Raw genomic sequence first — 27,377 nt, 5'->3', positions numbered from 1 at the left:
CACTGTAACTCGTTTACCATACGATATATTTTTTTAATTTTGCATACAGGTGTCCTTCAAGGTATATAACTGACATATGTTGTCAATTTTATTGTTCTTTAGAGTGTCCATTAGGGGGCTTATACCTTAAGCAAAGAACAATAACGAGAGAGAAAATGTTACATATATTTGCAATACATTTTGGCACATGAAATTTACAGAATGGCAAAGATGTATCTAAACAGTCTAATTTATTAATTCAAACACCCGCTTCTCTAATATTCTAAGGGAAAGATGGGACTTCAAATTTTAAGAACTTTTGTCTTTTTAAAATTCCATGCAGTAGCGCTTAGTGCACAGGAAGATGTTAAATGCAAATACTTTATATTTAAAGTTGGTAATAATTCATTGATCTTTGTCGTCCTCGGGAGTACATTTTAAGCAATTGCCAGTAACATTTGTGATGTCTTTTTTTCTATGAACAGCTGACTGCATAGTTTCATGCGTTTTCGGAAGACATGCTGCAAAAGTAGAATATCCGTGTCTAAGAATCTTTCAAATGATGTTTTATTATTCTTCTGCCTTTGTAAGTGTAGCATATTTATAAAAATACTTTTCACATATGTTTCCATTCTTGTCCACTAATCGAGTGATTGCATCTGCCGCCATTTTCTTTCAAAACGTCATCTACCTTCGGATTCATCAAAAAGTATTTATAAACCATCCCACATAAGTGAATTCAACAAATTTGTTAAAGATTTTGAAAACAAATGGTACAAACCTTTTCCAGTTTTAAGGAAGTTTACAAAATAAACGGAGAGTTTAACAAACCTGTGTACCCTAGTTGTATAATAGCCAAAGAAGTGTTTAAATGCCTGTACGGAAAATCACCACCATATATAAATGATTTAATTCAATTTAAAAATTCCAATTATTCTTTTAGATATCAAAAAAGTGTAAATGTCCCAAGGGTCAAAACAGTAACATACGGTAAGAATTCTTTTCGGTTTGAAGGTGCCCAGATATGGAACAGTCTCCCTAATGACATCCGCAATGTTGAAAATTACAAAGAGTTTGGGAGACTGATCCAGGTCTGGGGTGGCCCAAGCTGTAAATGTGCTATGTGCTTGTAAATTTGCTATGTGTTTGTTATTTTGCTTAGTTTTAATTTATGTAAATGCTTAGACTACATGTTTTGTTTGTTTGCTTTGCTTTTGTGCATCCCTTTTTAGTTTGCTATGATGCTTTGATTATATGTTGTGTGTTAATTTTTCTTAAACCCTTTATTTTATGCTAGTTGAATCTTTGTTGTATTTGTATGCTTTGTTCATATTAAAACTCCTTATTCCCCATTCCATTAGGCTGTGCATGCAACTTAATTTTAGTTAACTTTGTTTGTTACACTGTATGTGCTTTATCTTGTTTCTTTTTTATGCTGTATTAGTTCTATCATAAATTTTTATGCACTTTTATAAGTAAGTTTAATTTTATCTATTTATTTATTTATATATATTTTTTAGGAAACCTTCAATTACGTATTTATAAATTGTAGATGTTAACTTATAACTATTACTATTTTATTAATTTTTTATTTTTTATTATTATTTTTATTTATTTCACATTGCTATATGTATCATACTTAAACTTCTAGACTACAGTCATTTATTACTTTTAGAAACTGTTATTACCTTTAATACAATATGTACTGTGCATGTCACCAATCTATGCCTTAATTTACCATCTTATTGTAAAGTTCTTCTTAACCTTGATACTCTTATTTCATGCTTAAGCTGCTAATAGTTTTATATGTTTTTATTTTCAGAACTGTTATATGTTAGTAAATATGTTTTATGTCTTTGTTATTGTCGGTAAATAGCTTATTAGCTAATGTTTCTTGTAATATGTAAACCGACTTAAAATAAAGTTTCTTGTATCTTGTATAGTACTTTAAATCCTACGGTCCAACTGGTACGGTGTTTAGACGAATTTTAGATAAGGTAGATGAAAACAACAACAACAGAAGACGAAGAACAAGAAAATAATTTGAGCAACTGAAACGACAATGACAGATAGTGAACAGGTACAAAATAAGTTTTATGATATGTGAAACCGTTGACTGAAAATATTTTAAGTGTCCAGACTCGCCTTTTACTTGTTGGTCGCCGGATGTTTAGCCGGTAAAGGGTCAACTCGGCCCTGTACCAACTCGGGCCTTTTTAAAAACTTTATGTTAAAGTAGGCAAAGTCTATGAATCCGAACAGCTCAACTATTTTTCTTCAGCCAAAAATTTGACTTTGTTCGGTTATAGGAATACCCTGTCAATTACCATTGAGTTACCACTAGAACTTGAACTGACAATGGGAAATTTCATTGATCAGTTTATATTGACATAATTCTATATATTTTTTAATTGTTTTTTACTTAATTTTCTTTTAAATATACACATGTACTGGTTGAGGACCACCTAAACCGGACAACCACCAAACCCGGACGGCCCCAAAAATGCTTAATTTAGTAATTTCTTTGTTCAGTGGTTGTCAGTCACTTTTTTATCAACAGTAAATGTATGTTTCTTCTAAAATTAAGTAAATTAAGTAGTATTTATTTCAACCTCCGTAAATGGTAATATTTTAATGTCTATTTCAAGAATGTTGACGTTGAGATTTGGGGGTCAAGAAAGCAAAGCATGACCTCATATACCAGCTATTATCATTTGCAGATTAAAGAATAGAAAATCCAAAACTTCAGCATTTGTTGCCGAAATATTGTATATCATGTTAGAAATCAAAATTCAAAATACCCAAGCTTTTTTCTGAATTAAATCCTGTCATGTACATATCTGTCAGGACACATGGTACTGTAGTGAAGACAATTTAGGTAATTTTGATACCCGTCTTGACAAGCCTCAGATATAAATGTCTGTACAATCAGAAATAAACAAACTTAGTTTGTTAGTTAGGAGAAGAACCTAGTTGAACTGTGTCAACTTTGTTGTTCTCCAGGTTAAAAACTATGAAATCTGTACGGAAAAATGTTCAAAAAGTGTCCGGTTGATAGTCCCCGACCAGTAGTCAATAGCCGGGTAGCCAAAGCCCGGGCTCAATTCACGGCTTTTGACTTCCCAGTAATGAAGTCAGATAAAAAAAAATTGTTCATTATCATTTACAATTTTCATTTTTAAGTTGTCATTCGATATTTCATGCACCGCTTCCAGTTTCAATCAGAACACCTCCAGTGATTTTCTCCTTGTATTTTACAGACGAATAAGGGCTGTTTCCCCAAACCCAAAATAGGTATATTTTCCCCTAAAAATGCTAATATTTTCCCCTTAAATGCCCTGTGCACATTCTTCACCAGAACCATGACTTAACAGCAGCTGACTTATATCAGCTAGAAGACAGAAAGCTGTCCCAGATAGCCTCTGCTTTGTACCATGCATGTTAAATTGAATTGAAATTCTGTTGTTGAAATTTGATTTTCACCTTGTCTGATTTATTGCGATATATTTTACCCTTCAGAAAGCCACAGATGTTTTGAAAATTGAAAAGAAAATCACTGTGATTTTAATGTGATGTCAGATTAACTTATACATATGTCATATCTAAGAGCGCTACAGCCCTCAACAGACCCTTTCATGATTCTGCAAAAAATTCGCAAACTACAGCAATTAAGCTTACAATTTAGTCTTTTTCCTGATATTTATTTATAACAGTAATTTAAATTAAAATCGCAATTTGCCATTGTGCTTTTTGTCTTGTTAAAATTTTAAATGTTTCCACATAATGACAACATGTCGCTAGAATGAATCAGATCCCTACCTCAAAGGTCAAGGTCACACTTGTATTCCAAAGTCATGATTGGAATTCATTCATAAAAGTCATTTGATGGTTGTGTCTGGTCAACAATTCTGCCATTCCTGGATGGATTGTCAGGGCTCGAATTTAACACTCGCAAACTCGCAAAATGCTAGTTGAAAAAAGATTTTGCGAGTTAGATTTATGACTACTCGCAATTTTTTGCGAGTTGAAGAAAAAATTGAATAAGCTCGTCAGTAAATTCCGAAACAAAATTGGGGCGTAATATTCGCAGGTAGCCGAGTTATAAACTATGCGCGCACTTGCTGTCTGGTTTACATTTTCTATACCTTAACCTCGCTTAAAAAAGTACACAAATTTAAACCAGTCCAAATGTCATTTTGTCCGTGTAAATCAAGCGTGATCGGAATAAACTGTCTAAACGAAAAATAACGAACTTCTTCCCACTTACTGAAGCAAATGTGTCTTCCAATAACAATGCTCTGAGTACAGAAGACGATTCACAGTCTATCAAAAGAAAGACAATCAGACCTTCAGTTAAAACGGTTAAAAATTGGGAGAAAGAACTGCATGTCAGTCTTACGTACTAACTCGATGACGATGGAAATGTTGCCAAAATATTTTGCGCCGATTGTTGTGCGCATAATCCAGAGACATCGTCGGTATGCGACAATATTGCATTATTATTTTTTTACATGTAGATTGACATTTGATAAGAACCCCTGTCCCCTAAATCAAGTTTTTGAGTAGAAAGTTACGTTGCTGATTCGTACCCCGGGCAGTTCGAACTCGTCCAAATAAATTACAATTTTTAACAATTTTGGAATTAAAAAATCATTGTCGTAAAAAGTGCTAGTTGAATTCAGTTTTTGCTAGTTAAAATTTTGTCCACTAGCAAAAAATTGCTAGTGGCCAAAAAAGTTAAATTCGAGCCCTGATTGTGAAATAATTTGGTATAAATGTGTAAGACATGATGATATTTGTGTCTTGTCAAAAGGTGAAGGTCACACTTGTAAGTGACATTTGATGGTCTTCTTTTGTACAAAGTTTTGTCATTCATGGATGGATTTTGAAATAATTATGCATAAATATGCTGCTTATCATAATTTTGATAAATGTGTGTGTATATATATTTTATTATGCTCCCCGCAAAAATTTCGGGGGAGCATATAGTCGCCGCCTTGTCCGTCCGTCTTTCCGTCCGTCCGTCCCCTTTTCTTGTCCGGGACATAACTTTGAAACAACAAGCGGTATCAACATGAAAGTTTGTAGGTGAGTAGGTGTGCAGTGCACAAGAACTGTAACTCTGCCTTGCCTAATTTTTTAATTATCCCCCTTTGTTTATTTTACACTTTGAACATTGTCAAGGACATAACTCTAAAACTATAATAGGTATAAACATGTAACTTTGAAGGTAGATAGATCTCATTAAGTAGGTGTGCAGTGAACAAGAACTGTAACTCTGTCTTGCCTAATTTTTGAATTATCCCCCTTTGTTTATTTTTACACTTTGAACTTTGTCGGGGACATAACTCTAAATGTATAAGAGGTATCAACATGAAACTTTGTAGGTAGATAGATTTTATTGAGTACGTGTGCAGTGCACAAGAACCGTAACTCTGCCTTGCCTTATTTTTGAATTATCCCCCTTTGTTAATTTTACACTTTGAACTTTGTCTGGGACATAACTCTAAAACTATAAGTGGTATCAACATGAAACTTTGTAGGTAGATAGATCTCATTGAGTAGGTGTGCACTGCACAAGAACCGTAACTCTGCCTTGCCTAATTTTTGAATTATCCCCCTTTGTTTATTTTTACACTTTGAACTTTGTCCAGGACATAACTGTAAAACTATAAGAGGTATCAACATGAAACTTTGTAGGTAGATAGATCTCATTGAGTAGGTTTGCAGTGCACAAGAACTGTAACACTGTCTTGCCCACTTTTGGAGTTATTGTCGTTTGTTCATTTTGATACTTTGAACTTTGTCCAGGACATTACTCTAAAATTATAAGAGATATCAACATGAAACTTTGTAGATAGATAGGTTTCATTGGGTGGAAGTGCAGTGCTTAAGAATCATTACTCTGCCTTGCCTTATTTTGAAGTTATTGCCCTTTGTTTATTTTTACTTTTTGAATTTTGTCCGGGACATAACTTTAAAACTATTAGAGATATCAACATGAAACTTTGTAGGTAGCTAGATATAATTAGATAGAACTGCAATGCTTAAAGAACCTAAACAAAGCCTAGTCTAATTTTGGAGTTATTGCCCTTTGTTCATTTTTACACTTTGAATTTTACTCAGGACATAACTTCATTTTTTTTATACTTTCCTGTGTCCAGAACCTTCTCGGGGAGCATCACCTGGTTCAACCGGTTCTTGTTATTACTAATTCATATGTTATATTTCAGAGAGTAGAGGAGTTCCAGCTAGATAAAGAGTCTGAGCTGAGGTTTGAAGTAGAATCTGGATCAACTGTTCAATTGGAGGTAAAGAGTGAATTTAGCATAGGTACCCGGTATTACCGATATACATTATACCTTCTATCTGTGCTGCAATACTTAAATACCATCTAGAAATACCAGCATACTTATCAAAATAATACCTGCTTATATAAGTAGTGTGTCATCTATAAAATATGTTCTAGACATGATCTCTAATACAAACATGTTCAAGATATGGTCTCATAAGTTTTGTATATTATATACAAGGTTAGAACAGTTATGTTCAGCACATTATCTTTTCTTTAGTTTATGCTCATGTTTTTAAATGTTTAAGTCATTTTATATTTGATCAATTGTCATTCATTGACGCTTTGTTTTAAAAACGTTCTTCAGGTACATATGACTATATAATGTTAGTAGCTGGTCATAAATGTAAGTAAACTTTCTTTTGAAATGTGCTTTGTTGTATTTTTGTAGTTAATCAATGGCAAGGCAGAGATATTTGGCAGTGAACTGACTTCTGGGCGAAAATATTCCTTCAATGCTGGCTCAAAAGTTGCTGTATTTTCATGGCATAGCTGCCAAATCAAAATATCCTTTTTTAAAAAATTCTTATTTATTTATTTTATAAATATTAACAAATAAATATTGTCTTGGTTGATTGAATTGAATATTTTGATTCTGTGATTACATCCCTAATATTTACAAAAATCATCAGTTGTGAGTTATTAAATACGTTCACCAAAATACATGAGACTTTTCATGTTGTTTATTGAATTTAGTTATTTTGTTTACTTGTTTCAGTAAACACATTATTGTGACTTTAAACCATGCTAGATATCTTTAATGGACATGTCCATCTTTCAATTTGGATACAACAAATCCTCATTTCTAGGGACAGTATCAAAATACATGAATGTACTGACTGAATAGTAAGACCATGACAGTCTGCGAAAAATAGGCAAAGCCCAAGCCCCAGTCTAGTAAAGTTCTGTTCTGGCTAGCATAAAATGTAGGGAGCGTAGTCCGACAGTCTAGCAATGTTTTGAGATCCGGAAAAATACATATGCAATGGCTGAGGGAAATGCTGTTGTTTTTAGCTCACCTGAGCACGAAGTGCTCAAAGGTGAGCTTTTGTCATCACTCTGCGTCCGTCGTGCGTCGTGCGTCCTTCAAAAAATGGCGTCAAACTTTTCAAACAACATCTCCTCCTAAACTACATGGCCAATTGCAACCAAACTTTACAGAAATGATCCTTAGGTGGACCCCTTTCAAAGTTGTTCAAAAATTTAAATTCCATTAAAAACTCTGGTTGCCATGGCAACCAATAAGAAAAACTTAAAAAATCTTCTTCTAAAAAACCGTAAGAGCTAGAGCTTAGATATTTGGCATGAAACATCTTCTAATGAGTGCCTACCAAGTTTGTTCAAATCAAAGCCCTAGGGTCAAAATTGGCCCCGCCCCAGGGGGTCATTGATTTTCCCTATATGCATATAGTAAAAACTTAAAAAATCTTCTTTTAAAGAACTCAAAGAGCTAGAGCTAAGATATTTAGCATGAAACATGTTCTAATGGGTGTCTACCAAGTTTGTTCAAATAAAAGCCCTGGGGTCAAAATTGGGTCCGCCCCGGGGGTCATTGATTTTCCTTATATGTGGATAGCAAAAACTTAAAAAATCTTCTTAAAAAAACCCCAAATAGCTGGAGTTTAGCTATTAAGCATGAAACATCTTCTAGTGAGTGTCTACAAAGTTTGTTCAAATCAAAGCCCTAGGGTCAAAATTGGCCCGCCCCGGGGGTCATTGATTTTCCTTTTATGACTGTGTATAGCAAAAACTTAAAAATCTTCTTTGAAAAAACCCAGATAGCTAGTGTTTAGATATAAAGCATGAAACATCTTCTAGTGAGTGTCTACCAAGTTTGTTCAAATAAAAGCCCTAGGGTCAAAATTGGCCCCGCCCAGGGTGTCTTTGATTTTCCCTATATGCATATAGTTAAAACTTAAAAAATCTTCTTTTAAAGAACCCAAAGAGCTAGAGCTAAGATATTTAGCATGAAACATCTTCTAATGAGTGTCTTCAAAGTTTGTTCAAATAAAAGACCTAGGGTCAAAATTGGCCCCGCCCCCGGGGGTCATTGATTTTCCCTATGTGCATATAGTAAAAACTTAAAAAATCTTCTTTTAAAGAACTCAAAGAGCTAGAGCTAAGATATTTAGCATGAAACATGTTCTCATGGGTGTCTACCAAGTTTGTTCAAATAAAAGCCCTGGGGTCAAAATTGGCCCGCCCCGGGGTTCATTCATTAGCTTGACTTTTTTTTTTTAGATATATGCATATTTTATATATGCATATATAATTATTTAATATATATATATATATATATATATATATATATATATATATATATATATATATATATATATATATATATATATATACATGTATATATATATATATATATATATATATATAGATATAGATATATAGATACATATTATGTATATATATATACATATATGATATATATATATATATATATATATATGTATGTGTATATATATATATATATATATATATATATATATATATATATATATATATATATATATATATATATATATATATATACATACATATATATATATTATATATATATATATATGTATATATATATATATATATACATATATACATATATATATATATATATATACAACCAAGTTTGTTCAAATAAAAGCCCTGGGGTTTAAACTGGCCCCGCTCCAGGGGCCTATATACAGGTGAGCGACTTTGGGCCATCATGGCCCTCTTGTTTTTTCAAGGTATTGGGACGAAATTTTCTAAATTATATAGAATATAGAATCATTTACACTCGTTGTATTTATAATGACCGAGAGGGATATGCATATTAATTTTTTTCGGATTATCTATGACGTCATAGGCTAAATTTAATCATTTGACCTTTGAGTTTCAGTCTACTGTACACCCTGTCTAAGAATAGCAGAAATAAATGTTAATCAAGTGATATCATTTTGCATTATTTTCTCCAGATTTACGCAAGTTGGCCACAACTTTTGTTAGAATTTTCATGCTAGGGGCTATATGATATTTCGATGGACAAAGCCGGAATGTCTATGACCATAATTTTTTTTTTCGTGCAGACTGCCTTGATGTGCAGGCGTATCTTGGTCAGCATTAGTTGCATGGTTAGGATCAGTCTTTGCCTGCCAGCTTAGGGTTAAAATCTGGCTTGAGTTAAACAAATTTTTAAATCCATTGCCATAAAATGGCTATTAACTTTTAAGCTTACTACCAAATTTATTATTTCAAATGAATATCTATTAAGAGAGGTTCGTTTATAACATGTAATATGGCAGTATTAAGTTCTTTGTTTGCTTGAACAATTTAATGTTTAATTGAATGTGCTAACTATGGCATAATGATGTTTATATAGTTTCAGCGTTTTTATGCCCCCGGGCATATAGTGATTGAACTGTCCGTCCGTCCGTCCGTACGAGGTTAACCTAGAACAGCAAGTTGGAATTTCTTAAGTTCTACCTGTACCAATGGCTTCTAAGTTTACTCACTTACTAATCAATACAAAGTACATGATCTGGGCAAGTTACATAACTCTGGCTTTCATATTTACCAAGTTATTGCCCTTTTCAGCACTTAGAAAATGAATAATGGTTAACCTAAAACGGCAAGTTGGACTATCTATACTAATTGCTTTATAATTTCCACACTTACTTATCAATACAAAGTTCATTATATTGCCAAGTTATATAACTGTGTCATCCATATTTCCCAGTTATTTCCCTTTTTTCACTTTGAAAATAGGGCCTTGTCTGGTTAACCTATTTCGGCAAGTTGGATTTATCTTAAATTTCTTCTAATTGCTTAATTTCTTTAATGATATCTTTCGTATTTAGTAGGTGGATACCTTTGATGGTCCTCTAATTTTTTGTGGAGTAAGCGGTCTCTAGGAACAAGGTCAAGGTCACTGGTTTAAAAAATAAATATAAACATTTTTGCTCATACAGCCTTTATATTTTAGTTGATGTCTTAGTTTAATACAAACATGCCAAAGGAGGTCCTCCTTCTTTGGGTGTAGTAAGGGGTCATTTGGGTCAAGGTCGATGTTACCAATGTCAAGGTCACCAATGTTAAAAATAGATTTTTACATTTTTACAGGTGTATTGACCTTATTCTATAGACAGATGTTATTTATAATTGATAGAAACATAAACTTTGATAAAGTTAGTGGTCAGTTGGGTCATGGTCACCAGTGCTAAAAATAGATTTTTACACATTTGCTCATACAGCCTTTATTAAGTGACAGATATATTTTATATTTGGTAGGAAGATAACTTGCATGGTATTCATCCTTTTGATTGGGATAGGGATCAGTGGGTCAAGGTCACTTGTGCTTAAAATAGATTTTTACACTTTTGCCCATACAGCTTTTATTTATTGACAGATGTATTTCATATTTGGTAGACAGATAACTTGCATGGTATTCTTCCTTTGGATGGAGTAAGGGGTCAGTTGGGTCAAGGTCACCAGTGCTAAAATAGATTTTTACACTTTTACCCATACAGCTTTAATTTATTGACAGATGTATTTCATATTTGGTAGGAAGATAACTTACATGGTATTCTTCTTTTGGATAGAGTTAGGGGTCAGTTTGGTTAAGGTCACCAGTGCTCAAAATAGATTTTTACACTTTTGCCCATACAGCCTTTATTTAATGACAGATGTATTTCATATTTGGTAGGAAGATAACTTGCATGAAGTTGAATATTTTAACTTCACAAGTCAGAGCAATGACTTGGCAACTTATATTTTTCACAATTACAAAATGCCATGACTTTGTCAAGCTATATAACTTGTGTTTACAATTTTTTGGCAATTTTTCTGTCAATAACTGAGTGAATGGGTAAACATTTTTTGATATATTGCTACTGACAAGAATCTGAGCCGGGGGCATTTGTGTTTAACAAACAAGTTCTTGTTTTTCTCTACTTTGGGAATGGTGCCGGTACCAGACTGATTGGGAAAAAATGCGTTATTTTGACTTAAATTGGGGAAAAAAATTATGCATTTTTTCAGCTACAAATAAGATAAGTCATCATGAATAAAGATAGCTAACAGCTTCCACAGTCCAGGTAGAACTATTGAGTGATGATTTATATGAATATGTTGGATTTAAATGATTTCAGAGAAATCACTGGGCCTTGTGGAAATTTTAAACAGTCATTTTGGGAATTTAAACATAGGAAATTGGGAATTTTAATGTCTATTTTCTATTAGGAACAGTACCGTTTTAGGGTAGTAGTTATATAAAGAAAAAAAACCCTGAGTTTATGTCAGAATGTTCCAAAAATAATACTGTAAGTAAAATCAGAGAGAAAATAAGAATAATATGCCTGTGTAACAACGTTGGTAGAACGTCATAATGAGCATGATAATATGCAAATACTAAAGTTGTTGAATTAACATAAGGGAATGTTTCCCGTATAATTATGAGGACACAAACCACTCCCGGTGGTGAGCTAGCTTTTCACCGACAGGGTTTGAGTGCCGTACATGTTACACCTGTCTAGATTCTTATATTGAGTGGTGTGAAGGATATACGTTTTATTGATTTCTTTAACAAAGCTTACCTGACAGGTCGCACTGAGGTAGCTTATATATCCAAGGAGACACCAATGGTTGTGTACCTGAACGCACATGTAGCACTAGAACAGATGAGAGAGAAATCAGAGAAGGACGAAACTAGAGGTCCACGGGTTAGTGATAATAGACTTACACAATTATATAATCTATGTTTCTAGGTGCTAATTTTCAATTAAACTTTAACCTATCATTGCATCTTGTTATATGATTTTTTGATAACAAGTTCTGTGGTTGAATTTGTGTAGAAAAATTATTAATATTTCAGACTTCAAATGTTGCATTTAATTCAAATAGTATACAATAGAGGCATAGCCAAGTGGTTAACCAAGTCTGTAATCTAAAGATTGCGGGCCGTGTGGGTTCAAACCTCGTCAGGGGCAAGCTGTTGTTTCTGTGACTAAGAAACTTTACACTCATTGTTTAGTACTGTTTGGGTCAAGGAATAGATTCAGGAGTGTTTCAGGTAGCTTATAACTTCCATCACAATCAAACTAGAATAAATAAGTATAAACTAAACTACTGTAAATAGGGTCAAATAGAGACCACATGCTGTATGAATCCTATTCCAGTATTACCTTTTCACACAAATTCTAAATTCACACTTTGCCAAAGTTCCAGTAAGGTTTAAATATAGGTAGTATGCATGATTGTGTTTAAAAAAAATGAAAACTGTATAAATCAGTTTGTGTCTATATTTGTGGGTATTATTCTCCTCCTTTTACAATGATGTGTTGTAGAGAAGTTGTTGAGAAGGCATTCATTATACAGTAAACTTACTGGATAAGATACTTGCCAGTTAGTTTCTATGACAATGTTCATATGACATCTCTTAAACCTGAAACCATTTATCTGTCTGTGATACATAATCATATTGATGTAAATCCCGGACAAATTTGTCAAAATATATGAGCAGGCAGTTGTCTGAAAGGGATCTTGTCAATATAACTTATGAATTACATATATATGCTCCTGAGAATGGTTACTTGATTGTTATGTACTATATATTTCAGCTTTTGGTTGTTGGACCTTCTGATGTTGGCAAAACTACACTATGTAATATGTTGTTGAACTATGGTGTTAGAATGGGCAGAGCACCAGTATTTGTTGACCTTGATGTAGGACAGGTGAGATTTCTTTATCACTATGAAATTTTATGTACATCTAGTTAGTTTGAATATAAAAGATACATATCTTTTATATGATATTTTTAAGTAATTATATATTTATTTGAAGTATATTTTATAACATTGTTTTGTTTGAAATCATATTGACAGTTTGACAGTAGGATATTGCAACTACCTTGTTCTGTTTGTGTATTTAAGCATATTTTTACAACCCTTTGAAGATGTACAATATTTTATGCTGACATTGGTTTGTCAGTTAGTTGGTTCATCCTTGGGCCACTTGGTTTCCATCCAAGAACTAGAGAATTATTAAATTTGGCAGACTCTGGTCAAATTTTATAGCAAAACTACATTTGGCTGGTAGGGACACATTAGTTCACAGTAGAAGGTGTCTGTAAGGTAACAATAATCAAGAATAAAGTTAGTTTAAACAATCATACTATGATACATGTACAATGTAGTTGATTTTAGCTAAATTGTGAAGAAAACATAACAGTTTTTTTTTAATCACTCAGAGCCTGCTTCCTGGAATTAACCGGTTGTGTCATGTGTAGAAAAATGGATGTGTCCCCAGTAGGCTTGAACCTCCGATTTGTTGGTTTTTAGGCAGACACTTTAATTAATTACAAAGTCATTCACCCCTTATGCCGCCTCTATCTTGAAAGAGCAGTTGTATGCACAGGAGGTCAAATTTCATATGAAATTTACCTATTGTAAAGATCCAGCTTTTCAGAATGGTTGGTCAGCAAATGACTGTTGTTATTTGCTCTGTTGTCAATGTCTTTAATTCTAACTTTGATAATCTAACTTTGTAACACCAATTTGTTGCTTACACTTTGTTATCAGATGCACCTGTTAAAAAGGTTTATAGAGGTACATTGTACATCAGGGTTTTTTCTCAGCACAGGAGTCTACCCAACACTCAGAACTGGGAATTTTTATGATGTTTTAGACAAATTTGGAAAAACTGACAACATATTGTATACATCAGATAAGACAAAGAAATCAAATATTTGGTTAATTAAACTCCTTTTTTCACTCATAAGCACAGATTACATTTGGAGTGCAAGTTGACAATTTTCAATGGCTCAGTGCAGTAAAATGTAACAAAATGACAATAATTTTACTTATTTTATTTTTGATTTCTTGAACTGGAATTTTGTCCTTGAAATTAAGGCATTAAGAACATAACCCAATATCGGTCATCAGAATGGGCCAGAAAAATCCCTGCACATGTGTCACATTGGTAATGCAATAGTTGGCCGTTCAGATATATTTAATTCAATATACTAGTAATATAAAATTTCAAAGTTGCATAAGAAAAAAAACTTTTTGCATTTTCAAAGATAACTAAAAGTGGTCTTATTTTATTTCCAGGGTCAGGTATCTATACCAGGTACAATGGGAGCATATGTTGTTGAAAGACCCGCCGATATTGAGGAAGGATTTACCCAGAGTGCACCACTAGTGTTCCATTTCGGTCATACTACACCATCTAAAAATCTCACGTTATATAACTTACTGGTTTCTCGAATAGCTGATGTAATTGAATATGAAATGTGATGAATTTAAAAAAAAAGTAGGAGAAAACACAGCTAGATTATCAAAGTAAATACTATGTAAAGACAGAAATTGTTAACACAGTGATATGAATGCATCTTTTTTTACATTGACAAATAGTATCAAAATAATTGTTATTATGTAGGAAACGAAAGTCCTTACAATTTTTTTTGTTTTTCATATTCTGTAAGATTTACAAAGAAAGTATTTGTACCCTGTAGGAATGAAATTAAGGTATGTCGAGGTCTATATATACATGTATATTTTGAAAGATACTATATGATATTTTATTTTACTACATCTTCTTAAAATGGATTTGGTTAAAAGATATACTTCACAATTATTCAGAAATAGAAATAAAAAATCTGTATTTTTTATCTTATTTTTTTTTAAAGATCAATAAACATAACTGCACTTACCCAACTTTCAATTTGGAATTACATGATTGTGTCTTTTGTATATGTAAAAAGAATTAAATTTTTAAGAGCTGGAATAATTAATCTGCATAAGTCGAGAATGTGGTCAGGATACATACCGTAGATATGGGATGGCCTGACATGTACTGAATAGCAGAAGAACTTGATTATTGGTGCCAGTATATTTAGATATACACTTTCTATTTACAGTGAATCATAGTGGAGTTATTGTAAACACTGGTGGTTGGGTAAGAGGTTCAGGGTATGATTCACTCAAGCATGCTGCCGGCTCATTTGAAGGTAATGTTGTAATCAAACTTTTCTGTTATGAATTTCAATTTAAAATACAAAATATCTCTGAATAAGATCTATTTCTGCTATTGAATTAAGGATACCTGGTACATCTGTGTTGTAGAATGTAAATCACAGAAAGAATGTTTGATTTGATGAGGATGAATTCTGCAAAATTGTAAAAAAAAAAAAATTAATAATGAAAAGGTCATTGGCAATAATTTTATTTAAGTACATTGGAGCTTGTTTCTTTTTGCTAATTTGTAGTAACTAGTTATCAAAATGATGATAATTAAAACAGGATAGAAATGGGCATAGATTTTGACACCTGATTAATGACTTACAATATAACAGCTGTCTTTCTATAATTCATATTAAATTTTGAAAACATTTTTTTCTTGACTTAATTGTAAACAGAAAATATCTGACAGGTAAGTTGATTTTACATTATATGCTTATCAAATACATCTATTTATCATATTTTTAATTTAACTTCGGTATGATTAGGGTGTCTACATGTAAATGTATATGTGGACAGATCCTGTCTGATATATTTATTTCTTTTTATTGAGTGTAAGTCATACAGACAATGTATAGGTCATGTGGTGACTTTCCTGCTTTATTAGTGATAGAACACCTCTGGTAATCCTTTATACCTTAAATGCTCCTTTGTGCATTATTTTAGTAGAACCATTGACATTCTTTGGGCAAAATGGAAAGAGTCCAAATCCCTGATATGAACAAACAGTAGTGAGGTTCAAATCATTTGAAATCACTAGGCCAAGGAGGCCCCATACATGTATGTCTTATTTATGATGATAGAATGATGTTTATTTTGTAGTTGATGTGATAGCTGTTATGGATCAGGAAAGATTATATAGTGAACTAAAGAGGGATATGCCGGACTTTGTTAAAATAATTCTACTACCTAAATCAGGAGGGGTAAGTTCTGTTTGAAAATTTACTGAGTAACTATAAAGCTCTGTATAAAGCTATATCTTACACAATATTTTCTTATTTCCATTATACTATGGTTGATTTTTGAAAGAGTTTTATTATAGAATGTATCTGTTATCTAACACATGATTACTGAACATAAACAGTCTCAATTTGTTAGAAAAAGTATTTTGAAGTGCATTGCATAAAAGAAAGAGGTTAGAAATACTGTAAAGATATTATTTTATGTTAGATACAACATAATTCATTTTTAGGATCGATGATTGTCCGTTGTCCGTCCACATTTAGTTTGTTAACACTCTAGCGGTCACATTTTTACCTCAATCATCATCAAACTTGGTCAGGATGCTTATCTAGTTGATAGCTCGGATGAGTTCGAACATGGGTCATCTCGGATGAAAAACTAGGTCACAAGAGCTAAAAATAGAAAAACCTTGTTAACACTCTAGAGGTCACATTTTTGCCTCAATCATCATCAAACTTGGTCAGGATGCTTGTCAAGGTGATAGCTTGGATGAGTTCGAACATTGGTCATCTCGGATGAAAAACTAGGTCACCAGAGCTAAAAATAGAAAAACCTTGTTAACACTCTAGCGGTCACATTTTTGCCTCAATCATCATCAAACTTGGGCAGGATGCTTGTCTAGGTGATAGCTCGGATGAGTTTGAACATTGGTCATCTCGGATGAAAAACTAGGTCACCGGAGCTAAAAATAGGAAAATCTTGTTACCACTATAGCGTTCACATTTTTGACACAAGTGTCATCAAACTTGATCAGGATGCTTGTCTAGGTACCTGCTCGGATGAGTTCGAACATGGGTCATCTCGGATGAAAAACTAGGTCACAGGAGCTAAAAATAGAAAAATCTTGTTAAACTCTAGTGGTCACAATTTTGGCTCAATTGTCAGGAAACTTGTCTAGGTAATTGCTCGGATAAGTTCGAACATGGGTCATCTCGAATGAAAAACTAGGTCAGAGGAGCTAAAAATAGAAAAATCTTGTTAACACTCTAGTGGCTACTGTTTTGATCCTGTAAATTGGTCTGAAAGTTTGTTTTGATGATTTCTAAGTCAAGTTCGAACATGGGTCATCTCGGATGAAAAACTAGGTCACACCGCCCAAATAGTGGTCACATTTTTTACTCAATTATCATCAAACTTGGTCAGGATGCTTGTCTAGGTAATTGCTCTGATGACTTCAAAATCGCATGTGAAACTAGGTCACCAGAGCTAAAAATAGAAAAATCTTGTTAACACTCTAGTTGCTACAGTTTTGATCCAAGTATTCTGGAAATTGGTCTGAAAGTTTGTTTTGATGATTTCTAGGTCAAGTTTGAATATAGGTCACATAGGTAAAAAACTAGGTCACACTGCTCAAATATGGATAATCCTTGTTAACACTGTAGTGGTCACATTTTTGACTCACCTGTCATGAAACTTGGTCAGAATGCTTGTCTAGGTAATTTTTGTCTTGTAGCCAGAATTCTGACTCTAAAAGTAATAATTTAGGGTGGCAAAAACACAACTGGCAAATGAAAATAATAGAGGGTTATGTGGCCAAGTGGTTTAACATAGCTAACTTCACACTTTACACTCTGTTGTAATTCTTCTAGGATTTTAAAGTAATTACATGTGAGGAAGCTTTTAAGCTAATATGTTGCTTGGTTGTTAACAATGTTCCATGGTATATCTGAAGTAATGCATGGAAGGGCATTATTGGTTTCTCCTTGCATAAAGTTTGAAGCCATATTTCTAGTTCGGTTGGTTTAAACATGTTTATTTATGTTTGATAGTGAAACAAGTTCTTGCAGCTTTTATTAATCACCTGAGTCCACTTCCTGGAGCCAACCAGTACTGGTGTCATATGAAGAAACATGGCCATGATGCAAGTAGGGCTCGAACCCATGATCCCTGGGATGAGAGGCAGACACCACCCTACCCTTGAAGGTCCGCTGCATATATTAAATTTACGTGATACGATTACTGATTTATGAAACAGATTAATATTTCTGTTAACTGTGTAAAATAGAATCTAACTTATTCAAGAAATTCTCTAAACTTGGAGATATGCTGTCTTTTTATTTCATTTTCTTCATGCTCATCATTTTAAATTTGATATATTTAATTAAGGTTGTAGAAAGAAATCAGACATCAAGATCCGAGTCGAGGGATGCTAAAGTTCGAGAATACTTCTATGGACTCAAAAACTCACTTTTTCCTCACACTTTTGAAGTCAATTGTGTAGATATAAAGATATATAAAATTGGAGGTAAAAACAATTTATTCAGTATGGTTTTTAATTTTCTGACATAATAATTTTGTTCCAGTGAATAAACATTTACTTTTATGTTTAGATGTGTTTTTTTTTCAGAGTATTTTGTCAGTTACTGTTAATATAATGTCTTTACTCTTGCTGTTTAACTTATCTAGAATATTGAACAGTGTTAACATTTCTTGCATTATAATATAATACTTGCAATTCTCACAAAATATAGCTTTTCCATTTATCCTCCTGAATTAATAAAGACACATTTTGGACCAAATCCTTGTAAAAAGCAACAACAAGAACACTTGAGACTCGTGTTGAAACTCAAATCTATAATATATAGCTTTAAGTCTTTCTCAGTGAACAAGGTGGCCAGAAGATTTATTATTCTGAAAACAGTATGAAATTGGTGTAATTTGCTGTAAATTTTAAATATATATTGTCAATATAGAAAACTAGATTTGATGATGAATACAGATACTAGTGTGTGATGATATACATTTATATGTATTTTGTAGCTCCAGCATTGCCAGATTCCTGTCTACCATTGGGAATGAAATCCCAGGACAACAAAACTAAGCTCGTCCCTTTAACACCAGGTATGTGACATACAACTATATTATTGTTTCAAGTTTTAAAGGGTGGAGTCAGACTTTTATTTGAATATTGTTTGCAAGACCGAAATCAGAACAATTGGAAATTTTGAAGCAACACATAATTTCATGACATCTGATTTTACATTTAATGCAAGTAAATTCTTTCCATTTTTTGTGAAGCTTCAAATGAATAATCTCTGCTGAATAAAGATGTCCAGATTTGAATCATGTATTGTTTGTTTGATTCTGAGCTTGACCATTCACAACATTTGGTCAAGAACTCTAAACACATTTTTATGCCCCCGGGCATATAGTGATTGAACCGTCTGTCCGTCCGTTCGTCCGTCTGTCCGTACGAGGTTAACCTAGAACGGCAAGTTGGATTTTCTTAAGTTCTACCTGTACCAATGGCTTCTAAGTTTACACACTTACTAATCAATACAAAGTACATGATCTGGGCAAGTTACATAACTCTGGCTTTCATATTTACCAAGTTATTGCCCTTTTCAGCACTTAGAAAATGAAAAATGGTTAACCATAAACGGCAAGTTGGAAATATCTTAAGTTCTATCTATACTAATGGTTTTATAATTTCCACACTTACTTATCAATACGAAGTACATGATATTGCCAAGTTATATAACTGTGTCATTCATATTTCCCAGTTATTTCCCTTTTTTCACTTTGAAAATAGGGCCTTGTCTGGTTAACCTATTTCGGCAAGTTGGATTTATCTTAAATTTCTCCTAATTGCTTAATTTCCTTAATGATATCTTTCATATTTAGTAGGTGGATACCTTTGATGGTCCTCTAATTTTTTGTGGAGTAAGCGGTCTCTAGGGTCAAGGTCAAGGTCACTGGTTTAAAAAATAAATATAAACATTTTTGCTCATACAGCCTTTATATTTTATGTGATGTCTTAGTTTAATACAAACATGCCAAGGGAGGTCCTCCTTCTTTGGGTGTAGTAAGGGGTCATTTGGGTCAAGGTCAATGTTACCAATGTCAAGGTCACCAATGTTAAAAATAGATTTTTTACATTTTTACAGGTGTATTGACCTTATTCTATAGACAGATGTTATTTATAATTGATAGTAACATAAACTTTGATGGAGTTAGTGGTCAGTTGGGCCAAGGTCACCAGTGCTAAAAAATAGATTTTTACACATTTGCTCATACAGCCTTTATTAAGTGACAGATATATTTTATATTTGGTAGGAAGATAACTTGCATGGTATTCATCCTTTTGATTGGGGTAGGGATCAGGGGGTCAAATTCACTTGTGCTAAAAATAGATTTTTACACTTTTGCCCATACAGCTTTTATTTATTGACAGATGTATTTCATATTTGGTAGGAAGATAACTTGCATGGCATTCTTCCTTTCGATGGAGTAAGGGGTCAGTTGGGTCGAGGTCACCAGTGCTAAAAATAGATTTTTACACTTTTGCCCATACAGCCTTTATTTATTGACAGATGTATTTCATATTTGGTAGGAAGATAACTTACATGGTATTCTTCTTTTGGATAGAGTGAGGGGTCAGTTTGGTTAAGGTCATCAGTGCTAAAAATAGATTTTTACACTTTTGCCCATACAGCCTTTATTTAATGACATATGTATTTCATACTTGGTTGGAAGATAACTTGCATGAAGTTGAATATTTTTCAACTTCACAAGTCAGAGCAATGACTTGGCAACTTATATTTTTCACAATTACAAAATGCCATGACTATGTCAAGCTATATAACTTGTGTTTACAATTTTTTGGCAATTTTTCTGTCCATAACTGAGTGAATGGGTAAACATTTTTAGCTCGACTATTCGATAAGAATAAGTAGAGCTATTGCAGTCACCCGAGCGTCGGCGTCGGCGTAACCACTTATGTTAAAGTTTTTGTAATAGTTCAAATATTTCAAAGTCCATTGACATATGGCTTTGAAACTTTGCACACTTGTTCACCATCATGACCCCAACCTGTAGACAGGAGGAGGTAACTCTATCAAGCATTTTGACAGAATTATGCCCCTTTTTCGACTTAGAATTTACGTTAAAGTTTTTGTAATAGTTCAAATATTTTCAAAGTCCATTGACATATGGCTTTGAAACTTTGCACACTTGTTCAACATCATGACCCCAACCTGTAAACAGGAGGAGGTAACTCTATCAAGCATTTTGACAGAATTATGCCCCTTTTTCGACTTAGAATTTACGTTAAAGTTTTTGTAATAGTTCAAATATTTTCAAAGTCCATTGACATATGGCTTTGAAACTTTGCACACTTGTTCAACATCATGACCCCAACCTGTAAACAGGAGGAGGTAACTCTATCAAGCATTTTGACAGAATTATGCCCCTTTTTCGACTTAGAATTTATGTTAAAGTTTTTGTAATAGTTCAAATATTTTCAAAGTCCATTGACATATGGCTTTGAAACTTTGCACACTTGTTCAACATCATGACCCCAACCTGTAAACAGGAGGAGGTAACTCTATCAAGCATTTTGACAGAATTATGCCCTTTTTCGACTTAGAATTTATGTTAAAGTTTTTGTAATAGTTCAAATATTTTCAAAGTCCATTGACATATGGCTTTGAAACTTTGCACACTTGTTCAACATCATGACCCCAACCTGTAAACAGGAGGAGGTAACTCTATCAAGCATTTTGACAGAATTATGCCCCTTTTTCGACTTAGAATTTACGTTAAAGTTTTTGTAATAGTTCAAATATTTTCAAAGTCCATTGACATATGGCTTTGAAACTTTGCACACTTGTTCAACATTATAACCCCAACCTGTAAACAGGAGGAGGTAACTCTATCAAGCATTTTGACAGAATTATGCCCCTTTTTCAACTTAGAATTTATGTTAAAGTTTTTGTAATAGTTCAAATATTTTCAAAGTCCATTGACATATGGCTTTGAAACTTTGCACACTTGTTCAACATCATGACCCCAACCTGTAAACAGGAGGAGGTAACTCTATCAAGCATTTTGACAGAATTATGCCCCTTTTTCGACTTAGAATTTATGTTAAAGTTTTTGTAATAGTTCAAATATTTTCAAAGTCCATTGACATATGGCTTTGAAACTTTGCACACTTGTTCACCATCATGACCCCAACCTGTTAACAGGAGGAGGTAACTGTATCAAGCATTTTTTTTACTATCAAGCACTAAGAATCGTCGAGCGTTGCTGTCCTACTGACAGCTCTTGTTTGAAATATTGCTACTGACAAGAATCTGTGCCGGGGGCATTTGTGTTTAACAAACACGTTCTTGTTTGACTTTGTTTCTCATTAACCATTCTTAAAGGGTCTCCACTGAGGTTTTTTGACATGACGAGCCTGGAAATAATTTTTTTGAGATTATTTCTCCATTTGCTGTAAATCTATACAGTAAACTTCACATATAGCGAACACGGTTATAGCGAACTTCCGTTATAAGGAACAAATTTTTTTGGCCCGAATTTTGCCCTTCTTTATTTAATGTAAAAATTAACGGTTACAGCGAACACGGTTATAAGGAATTTTCGCTTATAAGGAACTCATTTTTTAGTCCCAATGCCATAATAAGTACAGAAAATTACACTTTTATATCGAACTCCAAAATATCGGCTATCCGTAAACAGATCATGCATTTTCTACTTTCGTTCTCATCGGCACAGATTAAAACCTGGCTGAATGTAGAGGATATATTAGGAACAAATAATGACGATGACAGTCAATCTTCCGAAGACAAGATATGTTTAAATGATTTGCCGGCTGTGTCAAAAGAATGAAGCTATTGATTATTTGCACAATATTAGGTCATACTTCGAGTCTAATTCACATGTTGAAGAAACAGTTTTTTGAAGTTTATTGGATATTGAATTTAACCTGAAGAGTTGTAAACATTCACAAACTAAAATTAGCGACTTCGATTATTTTTGTACATGATACTGTATCGTTAATAAATAACAACATTGCATATATGGTACATATCATATCATTATCTTATAGATATATTTATTCATAAAAATTATATTAAAAAGAAACAACATTGCAATTATTCCTTTTTTTCTTTATTGAATCAATATAAGGGAGACAACAATGACGAACCCAAGAGTTATTTCTCTTAATGAAATGCTATTCTAAATGGAGGACGATGGTAAACAATTAGTTCGTTATATGTAAAACTGTTCGCTATAAAAACTTCTGATACAAGGAACTTATTCGCTATATGCTTACAAGGAACTCCGAATATAAGGAACAGATTTTGAATGTCCCAATGAGTTCGTAATAAGCGGAGTTTACTGTACTAATAACTTATGTGCAAAATTTCAGATCATTAGCTCATTCTGTTTTTCCAGAATAATTATTTATATAGTGAAAAATGACCAAAAACTAAAAAGTGTTTAAACGCTTTTCACTCAAATCGGACTGAGAATAGCACAAACATATGATTTTCATTGATTTTTAGTATATTTCTTGGTTATATTTCATTTATATTTCTGTTTTAAGTGCTCATGTTTATCTATGTGATAAATCAAAATTTTATGTTTTAAGGCTTATAAACCTCAGTGGAGTTCCTTTAAAACTTTTCATCAGCACAAAAATTAAAGTTATTTAATCAAAAGATTGTATATAATTGTAAATAACTGAATAAGACTTAATATTACATTGATTTTTTTTTAAATATTTCCTTTATACAACGTGTTCTGGTCTTATAATTTCTATTTTCCTATGTAATAACTTCCAACTGCCCATGTAAAGGAGATGTGTTTTATGATAAAGACTCCTATTTATTAGTTGATAGCCATCTTATAAATAATATATATATATATATACAGTGTGTTATTCCAGCAACTTTAAAACCTACACAATATTGCTTACAATGTAATATTTATCAATCTGTCATTTTATATTTCTAATTTTACAGGAATCAGTTTTAGGATAGCATTTGGTTGAGTTACCAGACTTGTACGTTATATCTCGTACATTACATATGTCTTAATAATATAGTTCAGTGATAATGAAAATCATAGACTTCTATGATCATGAGACACAGTCTAAACCTTATATACATGTATTATAATTCCAGGAACCAGTCTTTTACATCATGTATATAGTATAAGTTGTGCAGATTCTACAGAAGACAATATTTTAGAAACTAACATCATAGGTTTTGTTGTTTTGTAAGTATATACTTACCTTATTTAGGTTATTGATGATTACAGACACTAACTAATTTCACTTTAAACTGATCAATAACTTGCTGTCATAGAAAAACAAAATTGAAATCACACTCGTAATTTAGTGAAAATTTTACGATCTTTTCATTGAAATGTTGTAATTTGCAATGACATAAAATTTCTAAATACAATGTACTTACCTTTTGAAAACCATTTAAATGTTTTATTTAATTGCAAAGTACAACTGTAGTCTTCATGGCCAAGTGGTTACGGTTAATGATTTTCCATCAATTGCCTTTGTGACTTTCATAGAGGAATCTTGAATTCCCTCATGTAAAGAAATTTTAACTTACAGAAGGCTTTTAGTTCTGATTGAATGTTCATTTCTGTCTGAAATACTGCATGAAGGGAGTTAATGGCTATTATGATACAAAATACAGTAAAGCTAGCAAGATGCCATATTTATTTAGTCAAACCAAAATTTTAGCTCCAACCTACAGTCCTATGGGTGACACACCAGTGTAGATTACCACCTTATCAATTTCACTGTTTTTTTTTTCCAAAGGAAAACAAAGCAATATTGTATTTCATGTGTATGTATAGTATTATATCTTTTTTGTATTGATATCTGTGTTTGTATATTTACAGTACTGAGTTTCATCCAGAGAAGCTATCATTTACAGTTTTATCACCAGCACCTCATCCTCTACCTAAACATATCTTATTACAGACTGATATTCAATTTATGGACATACAATGAACATATTTGTGTGTAATAGTTTCCTTGGAATAAAAAAAATGCCAAGCAGTAAAATGAGTCTTGAACAATCAGACATGTCAGTCATGGAGACTGGAACATAAAAAAATAAATAATACTAAACAGTCGTTGGTTTAGAGACTATAGTGTAAAGATTGTGATAAGGAAAATTGTCTAGAGAGAATGATGTGTTCTATGCTGAAATATATGTTTAAGACATATGATAACATAAGTTTGAAAAGTTTGGATGAATATTGATACAGCTGTTTTTTGTGTAAATGAAGAAGGCAGACCTATATGTAAGTGGTATATTGTGTTAGAGCAGGGGATCTAAAAGCATACTGATCAATGTCATATTATATGTAAAAGACAGTCCAGAAGAATGTATGTGTACATCTGTAATACAAAGAACAGTCCTGGAAATGATAGATGTTATGTATACAGTTGTGGAAGTGGAATTTAATCAATACAAAATGTGGAAATTATTTTAACTACAAACTTATTTTCTCAAAATAAATGGATCTATATTTGATAAAAATGAAGATGATCAATGCACTTTTAATGAACTTAATTTTTAACATGATGTATGTGATGATGATATTAATGAGCCGCGTCATGACAAAACCAACATAGTGCGTTTGCAACCAGCATGGATCCAGACCAGCCTGCGCATTCGTGCAGTCTGATCAGGATCCATGCTGTTCGCTATCAGTTTCTCTACTTGTAATAGAATTGGTAAACGAACAGCATGAATCCTGATCAGACTTTGCGGATGCGCAGGCTGGTTTGGATCCATGCTGGTTGCAAACGCACTATGTTGGTTTTGTCATGATGTGGCTCATTTGATTTTTTACCTGTTATCTTACAGTACTGGTTTTGTGATATACCTCTCTTGCTTTATCCCTTAATTTGCTGAATTTCTTGTATGGACATGTCCAGCCTCAATTTCTAAATTGTGTAATACATGTATTAGTTTTGGGGATATTAAGATGAAAATTTGAAGTCATTCAACAGTCAAGAACCTAACCAGACTGACTGTATACTGGTTGCAAGGGCTAATGACTCTCTGTCCCAGTTGCGTAGGTGTAAAATTGTGAAACTGTACATACATGTAGTTTGTTATGCAATATCAGTATGAAATTGTCTTAAATAAAGCGGCCAACTGTATAAAATCTTAGATTATATACATATGCAGGCAGACCAAGTTCTTTACTTTACAGTTGGTTAGCTGATCAATGCTCTTTAAAAAGATACATGTGTAAAAAGATTATGTAGCTATGTTTAGGCCATAAAAGATCATTACAAATGAAACAAAAAAATGAAATTAAAAATGAAATAAAAATTTTGAAAATTACTTCATGTTTTACTTTATTTTATATCATTTGAGCCGCGTCATGACAAAACCAACATAATGGGTTTGCGACCAGCATGGATCCAGACCAGCCTGCGCATCCGCGCAGTCTGATCAGGATCCATGCTGTTCGCTTACCAACTCTAATACAAGTAGAGAAACTGATAGCGAACAGCATGGATCCTGATCAGACTGCGCGAATGCCCAGGCTGGTCTGGATCCATGCTGGTCGCAAACCCATTATGTTGGTTTTGTCGTGACACGGCTCATTTAAATGATCAGATCACTTGTATTGAACAGTTGTACCGAATTTGACTCTTGTCATCCCTGATGATTTGAGTAATAAACTTGTACAATATTTCTGTAAAACAGCTTCAAAGTTTGGTTACCAATATAATTTAAGGATTATAGAGGCTAACACTAAGAAAAATCTTTACGTTATGTATTATACTTTTTCAGGAGCCATGGTCTTAATTCTCAAGTAATTTCTACTGGTTACATTCTATAATGCATATAGAAACTGTTTCCTTTTCGTAGATATAAAACCATTTGACCAACATCCTTCAAACTTTCTTGTGATATCACTCTTATTGAGTAAAGCAGATTCAATAGTTTTTGGAACTGGATGCTTAATGATCAGATCACAAAGACCTTGAATTTGAAAAGGCCCTGATTTTTATGAAGATCCTTTTGATGCCTAGGTCCAGATGACATTGTCCATGGACTTGAAAATTTTCTGCTTATTAAGAATATAATCATACGACTTACTGTCATCTAACATCATAGGGTATTCACGCTCATTAAGTCAAAAAGCCCTTTCAGCTAGGGTGCTCAAAGGTCAAAGTTTCAGATACCTTGCTCAATACATATAATTAGCGAACATACAACCCTTAGTTTTAATACTTTTTAGAATGATTGCCTGTGAAAAGAAGACCATTATAATATTTTGGGGAATGGTTATAT

General features: G+C 32.9%; 1 protein-coding gene across 1 annotated transcript; it reads left to right on the top strand.

The window, feature by feature from the left end:
- The first annotated feature begins 1,931 nt into the window (after window positions 1-1,931).
- On the top strand, window positions 1,932-26,417 carry LOC132714446 (polyribonucleotide 5'-hydroxyl-kinase Clp1-like). The gene is made up of 13 exons (XM_060697333.1): window positions 1,932-2,059; window positions 6,213-6,290; window positions 6,723-6,836; window positions 11,914-12,039; window positions 12,937-13,050; window positions 14,428-14,609; window positions 14,959-14,973; window positions 15,235-15,326; window positions 16,159-16,259; window positions 18,406-18,544; window positions 19,060-19,140; window positions 24,216-24,309; window positions 24,955-26,417. Exons 1-13 carry the CDS (start codon window positions 2,042-2,044, stop codon window positions 25,064-25,066), a joined length of 1,266 nt encoding a protein of 421 aa, XP_060553316.1. The 5' UTR covers window positions 1,932-2,041; the 3' UTR covers window positions 25,067-26,417.
- The last annotated feature ends 960 nt before the right edge of the window (window positions 26,418-27,377 follow it).

Source organism: Ruditapes philippinarum, unplaced genomic scaffold (genome assembly GCF_026571515.1).
Source record: "Ruditapes philippinarum isolate M1 unplaced genomic scaffold, ASM2657151v2 ctg12_1_1_1_1, whole genome shotgun sequence".
In the NCBI taxonomy this organism is placed as follows: Eukaryota; Metazoa; Mollusca; class Bivalvia; order Venerida; family Veneridae; genus Ruditapes; species Ruditapes philippinarum.
The sequence above is the reverse complement of the archived record's forward strand: the minus strand, read 5'-3'. Positions and strand labels throughout refer to the sequence as shown.

Excerpts from the sequence above, each read along its gene's own strand:
- LOC132714446 (XM_060697333.1), top strand. Across the intron at positions 15,327-16,158 it reads TGCTGCCGGCTCATTTGAAG|TTGATGTGATAGCTGTTATG; the intron begins GTAATGTTGTAA and ends TTTATTTTGTAG. Across the intron at positions 24,310-24,954 it reads ATCATAGGTTTTGTTGTTTT|TACTGAGTTTCATCCAGAGA; the intron begins GTAAGTATATAC and ends GTATATTTACAG.